A 10,375-nucleotide genomic window follows, 5' to 3' on the forward strand; every position below is an offset into this window, starting at 1 on the left:
CGGATATCCTTAAAGGTATTTTTTAATAGTGATGTATGTTGGGCATTCAGAATGTCAATATGGATATCGGGAAATGTGTTTTGTACATCCAAAATGAATATTGTGAATAGTAAGAGCACACAGAAAAGCCAGGACGCTTCAGCGTGGAAGTGACGTCATTTTCCTGCGCCCGCAGAGCCCTGAGCGGCGCCGATGTCGAAGATGGCAACAAAGCGCAAAGAAGCGAAGGGTAAGAAGGTGGTGAACCAGGAGGAGCTGCGGCGCCTGATGCGGGAGCGGCAGCGGGGCGCGGAGCGCAGCAAGAAGCGCGTCGAGTCGCCCTTCGCCAAGTACAGCGGCGCCGGGCAGCTGAGCTGCGTGCTGTGCGGCGTGCCCGTCAAGTCGGAGCTGCTGTGGCAGACGCACGTCCTCGGCAAGCAGCACAAGGACAAGGTGGCGGAGGTGAAGGGCGAGGGGCGGCCGGCCGCGAAGAGGGCGGCCCCTCCGGCGGCCCCGAGCGTCGCCGGGCCCGAGAGGAAGAAAGCGAAAGCCGCGGGCGTCCTGGGTGGCATGTACGACGACGACGATGACGACGATGATGATGGCGGCGGTGGCGATGGCCCCGCCCCTGCGCTCCCCGCGGACTTTTTTGACAGCGGCGTCCCCCCCAGCGTGTCGCACTCGGGCTCGGTGTCCAAGGCCGGCGAGGAGGAGCAGGAGCCGGAGCAGAAGAAGGAGAACACCGCGGAGGCTCTGCCCGAGGGCTTCTTCGACGACCCGGTGCGGGACGCCAAGGTGCGCAACGTGGACACGCCCAAAGACCTGATGGACAAGGAGTGGGAGGAGTTCCAGAAGGAGATGCGCCAGGTGAACAGCGCCTCGGACGCGATCGTGGCGGAGGACGACGAGGAGGGCCGGCTGGAGCGCCAGATCGACGAGATCGACCAGCAGATCGAGTGTTACAGGCGCGTGGAGACGCTGCGGGACAAGCGGGAGGCCAGGGCGAGGCCGGCGGCGAGGGTCGCGGAGGAGACTGGGGCGGACCCCGCCGAGGAGGACGAGGAGGAGGAAGAGGAATTACTCCATCTGCTGTCCCGGGACTGGAGAGCGAAAGGAGCTCTGGCCTGAACAACGTCTCTTTCCTGTAAAACATTCACCGTTTACATTGTTTTTTTTTTTTCTCATGTGCAGATTTGATTTAAATGTTCGGTATTAAATCTTACATCTCGTCGACATGTACGTGAGGTCCAGACTGGGTGCAGAGTATGTTGCAGTATTTGCTTGTGTAATGAAAAAAAAGAACTCAAAATGATTTTGTAATTTTCCAGATAAAATATATAAATATAACATGACTTTGACTGTTAATACATGGGTTAACTTACTGTAGGTCCTGACTAAACTGAACGATCCACCAGATCATCACGTTACTAATACGTGTTGCTTAACCAAAATAGCAGGATGGCATTTCCCTTTTTTTTTTATAAATAAAATGCACAATTTCATTTGCATTACATTGAACATCCTGTGATTTGACTGTCGCATCTTGGCACATTGAGATGTGTTTCTGTTCCTGTTGTCGGTCCACTTCAAGGCCAGAAACACTGTTCATAATGCCTTAAAAAGTACACTGCTAAAAAAGGGGGGAAAATGCATCCTAGATCTGAATTAATTTTAATAAGATTTTCTTATTTAATACTTTGTTCTTTACATAGTTGAATGTGCTGACAACAAAATCACAAAAATTATTGATGGAAATCAAATATATCGACCCATGGAGGACTGGATTTAGAGTCACGGTCAAGATTAAAGCACAATCAAACTTTGACATGATGTCCCAGACGTGCTCAGTTGGATTCAGGTCTGGAGAACGGGCGGGCCAGTCCATAGCATCAATGCCTTCAGCCACTTGAGGTCTAGCATCGTCTGGCATTAGGAGGAACCCAGGGCCAACCGCACCAGCATATGGTCTCACAAAGGGTCTGAGGGTCTCATCTCGGAACCTAATGGCAGTCAGGCTACCTCTGGCAAGCGGGTGGGGGGCTGTGCGGCCCCCCCAAAGAAATGCCACCCCACACCATTACTGACCCTTTATTAGTCCCACCTTTATTAGTCCCACAAGTGGGAAATTGCACTTTTCACGGCAGAAAGTGGACAGAAGCAGAAGGTAATAGCAGCAAAAATAGAGGTAATAGCATCACAAAAAAACAACATAAATATGTATCTGTATATATGTACAAATTTACAATTTAAACAGTTAACAATTTAACAGAATGTGCCAAAGTGTGTGTGTTTGTCTGTGTGTGTGTGGTCAGCTGTTAGGTCTTTGTTATAGAGTCTGACAGCGGTTGGAAGAAAAGACCTTCTGAACCTCTCCTTCCCACATCGTGGGTGCAGTAGCCTGCCACTGAAGGAGCTGCTCAGTGCTGTCAGAGATGTTGTCCAACAGTGATGACAGCTTAGCCACCATTCTCCTGTCACTCACCACCTCCACTGGGTCCAGAGGGCATCCTAGAACAGAGCTGTTCAGCCTCTTCCTGTCCCCAGCAGAGATGCTGCTACCCCAGCAGACCACACCGTGAAAGATGGCTGATGCCACTACAGAGTCCTAAAAAGTCTTTAGGAGTGGCCCCTGTACTCCAAAAGACCTGAGCCTCCGCAGCAGGTACAGCCTGCTCTGCCCTTTTTTATAAAGTGCATTAGTGTTATGAGTCCAGTCCAGTTTATTGTTCAGGTGAACACCAAGGTACTTGTAGCTCTCCACAGCCTCAATGGCCATACCCTGGATGTCCAGTGGTTGCAGTGGAGGATGTTTGTGCCTGCGGAAGTCTACCACCAGCTCTTTGGTTTTTCCAGTGTTGATCTGGAGGTAGTTCTGCTGGCACCAGTCCACAAAGTCCCTTGTCAGTTCTATGTACTCCCTGTCGTCCCCATCAGTGATGAGGCCGACTATTGCAGAGTCGTCAGAGAACTTCTGCAGGAAGTTGTGTGAGAAGTCTGCGGTATAGATTGTGAAGAGGAATGGCGCCAGAACCGTTCACTGCGTACTGCAGACAACCGAGTCTGACACACAGCCCTGAGTTCTCACATACTGTGGTCGGTTAGTGAGGTAGTCCAGGAATTTGGCAATCTTGGTGTTCTCTGGTAAATGCCAAACGTGCTGCACAGTGTTGGGCTGTAAGCACAACCCCCACCTGTGGACATCGGGCCCTCAAACCCCCCTCATGGATTGTCTGACCATTTGAGCAGACACATGCACATTTGTGGCCTGCTGGAGGTCATTTTGCAGGGCTCTGGCAGGGCCCCGTAATCAGAATGTCATGGCTTCCCACTGCTCACCAAGGATGATGGTAAAAAGCAGGGGACACATTTCCTTGTTTCACCGTGTGCTGTTCTGCAGTGTTTCACGATGACAATCACTTTGCTTCAGGCGGAGGTAGAAGTCTTGCTGCTGGGTTTCTGCCCATTGATTGTCTTGCTTCCTAAGCGGACAGTTTGAATTCACAGGAGCGTGACTGACGTGGAGTAACATCGTGCTGTTTAAAGTGTTCCCTTTATTGCTTTGAGCATCGTATATTACCCTCCGACATCTGCACAACTGCAAATTGTTCTCTGCTTGGATACACAAAACCATACAGTTGGCTGGATATACCACACGCTACTCCACGTCTTCTGTGGTCAGAGGGGAAAATTAGCAGTTTTGTCAAAATAAGTCAGTCTACCTCAAAACACTCCAGTTATTATAAATTAGACATTTATTCATCTTACATTATAAGCAACGTGCAACTCCATGAGTTAAATGTACAAGTATTTTTACGTAGGAGCCAAACCAAAAAAAAAAAAAAAAAAACACTTCATTGAGTTACACAAAAGTATTTCAACACTTGATCCTATCCCTACTACATATTTACACTTAGGAGAAGTGGGAGGTGAAGTACAGCTCCAGGCCGTTAAAACATTCTCTTCGTGAAGGTGCGCACACAGCGGCACGGGTGTGGACGCACGGTCACGCCAGCGCGCGTCACACGTGATCTGGTTCTGCGGCAACAACAGGGGGCGCAGGCTGGCGGTGACTCCGTTATTGCCTCAGAGGCTTTGATTCTGTAGCCCTTCAAATTGCAGCGACCTGCCAACCCGACAGCAGGAGCAAAGCCCAGGAAAGGTGGCGTGGTTCTCGACGGAAGTATACTGCTCGAAGGATATGCTTATTTATTAACCAAGACAGATGCAAAGCACGACTGTTGGGAAATGCTATTTATACCCTGCTTTGTGAGTGCATTCGTTAATACATAAAAAAAAAAAAAAAAAAAAAAAAAAAAATCATGTCTACATTGTAACAATTACTCTTAAATTTCATTAACAAAAGAAGCAATTTTAGCTTGAGATTTTAAAACGTTCGTCTGTAAAATCTGTAAACCTAACATCAAATTCGCCATCAAATGTACACAGTAAAGTTGAGGACCTTGTGTCTGCCCACTGACCACAGTCTGTGCACCACAGTCCAGCTGCCAATAGCTGCGATAATCATAAAAACAGAGGAAAAGTGCAGCGAAAATCACACAGGGCAACATGCCAACACAACACCTGAGGGCCCTATGTACTCTGTCTTCATCTGCCTTTCAAAAAGCCAAAGCTTCTCCGAGCTCGGCCAGAGAGAAACGCAGGTCTCTGTTCCGGTCGAAGCGCTCCAGCTTCTGGACGTCCGGCCCAAACAGCTGTCGCAGGTCCTCATAGGACATGCCTGGAGAACTGCGGCTCAGTCCTGCACCCTGGAAAAGGCCTTCAAGGTCTGGAAATAGGAAAAGATGTGTGGAATGAGAGAGAAGAATGAATGGTATTTCCTGCTGACATGACTGAACAGTCTTTACAGGCAATCAGGTCCAGCAGGGAGGGGAAAAAAACAAAAACATTTAAATGTCACAGATTATGTAACTTGTCTAATAGGGGTGGTAGAAAAATATCGATACAGCAATATAACCATGATATTTTACGTGGTAATAGTGTATCGATACAGGGACATCAAAGTTAGTCCACCGGGTGGTGCTGACAAATGTTTTCGTTTGTGAGGTCAGTGTGCACTACAGCCTCCACTCCTACAGATGGCGCTGTACTTTGGATTAAGGCATGATATACTTTGGACAAAACATGACAGACCGATCACAGCATCGTGTATTTAATCTGTTTTTACTTTTTGCAGTGAAGTGTGAACTACACTAGTTTCTTTTCCCCTTAGGCTAGCACTCGTAACGTGTTTTTAAAAAGCTGAACATTCCACGTGCTCTCAGGGTCAAGGCCGTATGGAAATGGCATGTGACTGTAATTTATTTAAATGCACCACACAGTTCAACAGTCGGCTCGGGTCTAATATAGACTCTATATACCCTGCAGTGTAAAACAAGGAGAATAAGAACAAAAACCTACAAATGCTGTTTATTATTTATTTATTTTTTGCAAATAAAAGTTTGTGATTAATCATTTTATTCTTTTAATGTGTGTATGCAGGAAGGAATTGGGGTTGCAGGGATCCTGGCTTGTCTGGGACACAGACAGGGGCAGGCTAAGTAATCAGAAGGTTGCCCAGGTGCCACTGAGCAAAGCACCGTCCCCACACACTGCTCTCCGGGCGCCTGTCATGGCTGCCCGCTGCTCACCAAGGGTGATGGTTAAAAGCAGGGGACACATTACGTTGTGTCACCACCGCCATAGAAAACAGTAACGTTTTTTCGGCACACAGTTGACAGAAATTCCATGTGATTCCATGGTGGTATAAACACTGGAATCTGTCCCAGAACTAATGCGTTGCAAGGCAGGGACAACCCTCGACCAGGCTGAGGTCAGGGCCATTTCACCTAACTGGCAAAACCCCTGAACTGCACCTGTTTTGAGAAACATTCCTCGAACACAAGGAGACCAACCTTGTGCAGAGTTTATTCCCGGAAATGACACGGGCGCCTGTGTTTCTGACGCGTGCCTCTTTGAATGCCTCTGAAGCAGAAATCTGGGCCTTCTGGTCGGGTTTGAGCTTGACGACTGGGGCGGTTTTCCTACAAGGGCAGACAGATAACAGAGGGTTACTTAACTGGAAGTACAGGTGCTGCCCTTTCAAAAATACCCTTGAACTGTGTTCTTCCTCATACCAGCAGTGTCCTGGGCCACTTCAGGATTCTGACTTTGGTCCTCGGATGCAGAGTCCTAAACACAAACACAGTTGAAGCTAATATACTGGAAACACAGATTAAAAAAAAAAAAAAAAAGAAACTAGGAAACCTGTGTCTGTGTGTGTGTGTGTGTGTGTGTGTGTGTGTGTGTGGGCGGGCGGGCTTGCATAACGCAGCAACCCAATTCATTACAATAATGAAAATCCAAGCTCTAACCTTATCTGGAGTCTGCTGGGCCGCTTGGTTTGGTTCCATGTGGGGAGAGCGCTGCTCTAAGGAGGACACCCTGACGGTCAGGTTGGAGAGAGAAGACCTCAGCTTGTAGATCTGCACTCCAGCCCAGGACTGGTGGAGCGCCTGAGAGGCGTTAACCTCACTCAGGGTGTCCTGTAGGTGCGTCATGTCCTGGAAACAGAGGATTCCTTTTCATTTGTAGCAAATAAAAGGTTTTGATTCACATACTTCACAATATTGCTGGTAAACTTTCATGACACTACACCCGATTTAACTAATTTATCAATAATTCCAATTACATTTACAATTATGGCATTTGGCAGACGCCCTTATCCAGAGCGACTTACAACGTGCTTCCATGTTCCATAGGACCCCCAACTATAAATACAATTTTATTCACTCTGTTGTAGTTTCTATACATAAGTAAGACAATAAGAAGGTTACAAGTTAATCTAGATATTCTCTAAAGAGGAAGGTCTTGAGCTGCCGTTTGAAAATACTCAATGACTGAGCTGTTATGACATCGAGGGGAAGTTCATTCCACCACCGAGGGGTCAAGACAGAGAAGAGTCTAGATGAGCGTCTTCCTTTTACCTTCAGAGATGGAGGGACCAGGCGAGCAGTACTGGAGGCTCGGAGTATACGAGGTGCAGTGCGAGGTGTAATAAGGGCTGTGAGGTAGGATGGTGCTACTCCATGTTTGGCTTTGTAGGACAGCATCAGTATTTTGAAGCTGATGCGTGCAGCTACTGGGATCCAGTGGAGGGAACGTAGCAGAGGGGCGGTTCATCCCACGAGGAAAACGCAAACCAGGGCACGCGTACAACCGCGAAACATCCGACTCCTTAATTACATGAGATGTGTGTGTGTGTACATATTTACAGCCATAAGTTAAATAAACCGTTAAGTTTCATTTTACAGCGTCACTCCGCCCATATTCACTTTTGGCCTGAAGTCCAGAAGTGCAAAAAAAAAAAAAACAAAACACACACACACACACACACAGCGGCCCCATAACTTGGCGCCATCTTTACGTGGCCGTCAGTTCCCCTCGGTTCCGTTGTTTAATATGTGGCGCTCGAGTTTGCTCACCTGTTTCAGAGCGGCGCACGAGCTGTCATTGGCTCCTTTATCTTCAGGCGAGTTCATCTTGCTGGTGAACTCCTCAGCATCCTTTACCTAAAAAAATAACAATAAGAGAAATTAAATGTGGGAAATGAAAGCATGTGAGTTATTATGCTTGTCTGGGATAAAGCGGAACCATGACAAACTTCAAGGTTTCAGATTCGTCACTTTTTGGGGTGCCACCGGCACACCAATAATCTCCTGGATAGGAGTAATCTTACCCAGCCAGGTCCTCAAAGTTGATCGGGGAACCGGCCAGGGCCGCACTGGCCTCCATACTGACACGCTAGACCTGACTGAGCTCCGACGCAAATTCCGGACATTTCCCGGATGCCTGCGTTAAAGGAGCCGGGTCCCCGCGGTGACGTACCTTCTTTTGACCGACTGAGTCTTTCTGCTGCTCCTCCACAAGGGTCTGAATTGTCTTGACATCGTGCTGCACGCTGGTCAGCGTGCTCCCAATTGTGGCAACGCTCTGTGAGGCGAAAGGAAAGCGGTCCGTTACCGCATCACTCAGGAAACGTATAGGACGGATGAAGATCCCCGAGCGGTTTTATCGCCTTTCACAAACCGACCTTACTGTGAGCCTCCATGTCCAAATACGTATGATATTTACAATGTAATTCTACCTTTTGCAGTTCTTCAACCGTACTGGGCAGATTGATGAGATCTGCCGCGGACTTGATGTTGGCTTTCAACTGGCTGACGGCGGAGTCCAGCAAGCTGATCTACGAGATCGTGAAGAAGAACGTCTGTCAGAACCACATCCAGCGGGAGGGGACCTCGGCACGTCGGTCAGCCGTACCTTCCTGTTAATCTCCGTGACATTGGCCCACAGCCTGCCGAGACCCCTCTCTCCGCTTTCAACGTCTTCCAGTCGCCTCTGCTTGGACTTGAGGTCCTCGCTCAGTTTGGGAATCTCGTGTGATGACGCTTGCTGACCGGTTTCCACTGAAGTAAAAAAAAAAAAAAAAAAAAAAGTATAATAACCACCCCTCTGGAAAGGACAGATGAACAAACGCAGAAGTAGAACGTAACACGGTGGCAGTAGCCAGAAGACCCAGGTTTAAATCCCACTTACTACCATTGTGTCCCTGAGCAAGACACTTAACCCTGAGTGTCTCCGGGGGGGGACTGTCCCTGTAACTACTGATTGTAAGTCGCCCTGGATAAGGGCGTCTGATAAATGCTGTAAATGTAACACAAGCGTGAGCCGCATTGTTAATAATTTAAGGGATTACATATCCAATATCGGTGATGTGAGGGATCAGTGGGCCCAGACCTCTCACCTTGAGTCCCACAACACACACACACACACACACACACACACACACACACACACACACACACACACACATACATACACAACGATCGTACTTATGTGAAGCTTCTCCTTCAGGTTGTCCAGGTCTTCCTTCAGCGCGATCTGCATCCATATGAGCCCGGCGCAGGCCACGACGCAGGCCGCCAGCACGACGAAGACGCACAGCGGGTAGCAGACGCCGCAGCACTGCGCGTAGCCTCTCCTTTTACGCAGGAAAATTAATATTAATAATAAAAAAACACGTAATAAAGCACAACGGTGATAAGCACGAGGGACGACACGAACACACACTCACTTCCCCAGGACGGCGACGCCGCCCAGGCGGCCGAACTCGTCGTCGTCCGAGCTCGACTCGGACTCGGAGTCCGGGGGTTCGGTTCGGAGGAGCCGGTGGCCGGAGCCCTTCTTCGTTTTCTTCCTCTTGCTGTCGCCGAGTCCGATGAGGGCGTTCAGCTCCTTCCTCTTCTTCATCTTCTTCTGAGGGACCAGCCCCCCGGCCGGACTCGCGTTGAAGCCCACTAGATCCAGCCTTCTGCCCGGAGCGGTCACGGCTCAGCCGACGCACATGAACCGCCGCACGGGAGATAATCTGACGCGCAGAACGCCGACTCTCCGACCACCTACAGCCCAGCGCGTCACGCCAACCGGCGGCGCTCAGACAAAATGCATCGCAGCGGTAAAAAAAAAAAAAAGAAAGATGGCGTCTCCCCTTCCCGTGGCGCGATTCACCGGTTCACGGGCGAACCGACTCGCGAGTGCATTTCACGACGGGACGATAAAGGGATGAGACACGAACCCAAATCCCCGTTCGGCTCCGCGACCGACGGGCCAACAGGCGGAGCGCCGCCGCCTCTGACCTCATTTCGCGGCGCGGACTGCTGCCGCCCGCCAGGGGGCTCCACCGCGGAGCTGCGCCGGCGTCTCTGCAGAGCACCGTTTCTTACCCAGAGGACCCTACGGATCTAAACGTGCTTGATAAACCAAATCTAATTTTTATTCTCCTTTTCTGAATTTCGCTTTATCATATGCTTTATTTCTTTTTGTTCTAAGTGGATTATTGAGCTGCCTGGGCTGGAGCCGATGCTATAAGAACTCATCCTGTCATATCAAAACATTCGGCTTTTTCGTTATGTTTCTGTGTTCAATAAAGTTTATTAAGGGGAAATCACCATGAACAGCTTGGCCAGAAAACTGCAGATTAACAACCAATTCAACATCTACCCTGAACCCATAGATATATATACACTAGATGTCGCGTTGAACAAAGGCGTCCATAGATATATATACACTAGATGTCGCGTTGAATGGGGCGTTCATAGATATATATACACTAGATGTCGCGTTGAATGGGGCGTTCATAGATATATACACACTAGATGTCGCGTTGAATTTAGTGATGTGATTGATACACAGCAGAACAGCACATGGTGCACACAGTGAAATTTGTCCTCTGCATTTAACCCATCACCCTGAGTGAGCAGTGGGCAGACATGACAGGCGCCCGGGGAGCAGTGTGTGTGGATGGTGCTTTGCTTAGTGGCACCACGTGGAATAGGGG

General features: G+C 49.0%; 2 protein-coding genes across 2 annotated transcripts; one reads left to right on the forward strand and one right to left on the reverse strand.

The window, feature by feature from the left end:
* The first annotated feature begins 176 nt into the window (after positions 1-176).
* LOC114788993 (zinc finger protein 830-like) lies at positions 177-1,338 on the forward strand. Its single transcript, XM_028978019.1, has one exon. It carries the CDS (start codon positions 193-195, stop codon positions 1,105-1,107), a length of 915 nt encoding a protein of 304 aa, XP_028833852.1. The 5' UTR covers positions 177-192; the 3' UTR covers positions 1,108-1,338.
* A 2,954-nt stretch (positions 1,339-4,292) lies between these two features.
* LOC114788667 (EF-hand calcium-binding domain-containing protein 14-like) lies at positions 4,293-9,666 on the reverse strand. Its single transcript, XM_028977467.1, has 10 exons — positions 9,113-9,666; positions 8,871-9,019; positions 8,299-8,444; positions 8,123-8,221; positions 7,864-7,968; positions 7,461-7,547; positions 6,351-6,539; positions 6,114-6,168; positions 5,892-6,020; positions 4,293-4,765 (listed from the first exon to the last, which is right to left on the reverse strand). The coding sequence occupies exons 1-10, from the start codon at positions 9,286-9,288 to the stop codon at positions 4,596-4,598; spliced, it is 1,305 nt and encodes a 434-aa protein (XP_028833300.1). The 5' UTR covers positions 9,289-9,666; the 3' UTR covers positions 4,293-4,595.
* Positions 9,667-10,375: the final 709 nt, after the last annotated feature.

Source organism: Denticeps clupeoides, chromosome 4 (genome assembly GCF_900700375.1).
Source record: "Denticeps clupeoides chromosome 4, fDenClu1.1, whole genome shotgun sequence".
Classification (NCBI taxonomy): Eukaryota; Metazoa; Chordata; class Actinopteri; order Clupeiformes; family Denticipitidae; genus Denticeps; species Denticeps clupeoides.

Excerpts from the sequence above, each read along its gene's own strand:
- LOC114788993 (XM_028978019.1), top strand. The coding sequence starts at position 193 with ATGTCGAAGATGGCAACAAAGCGCAAAGAAGCGAAGGGTAAGAAGGTG.
- LOC114788667 (XM_028977467.1), bottom strand. The coding sequence starts at position 9,288 with ATGAAGAAGAGGAAGGAGCTGAACGCCCTCATCGGACTCGGCGACAGC. Across the intron at positions 8,445-8,870 it reads GAAGGAGAAGCTTCACATAA|TGGAAACCGGTCAGCAAGCG; the intron begins GTACGATCGTTG and ends TTTTTACTTCAG. Across the intron at positions 6,540-7,460 it reads CGTGCGCCGCTCTGAAACAG|GACATGACGCACCTACAGGA; the intron begins GTGAGCAAACTC and ends CTCTGTTTCCAG.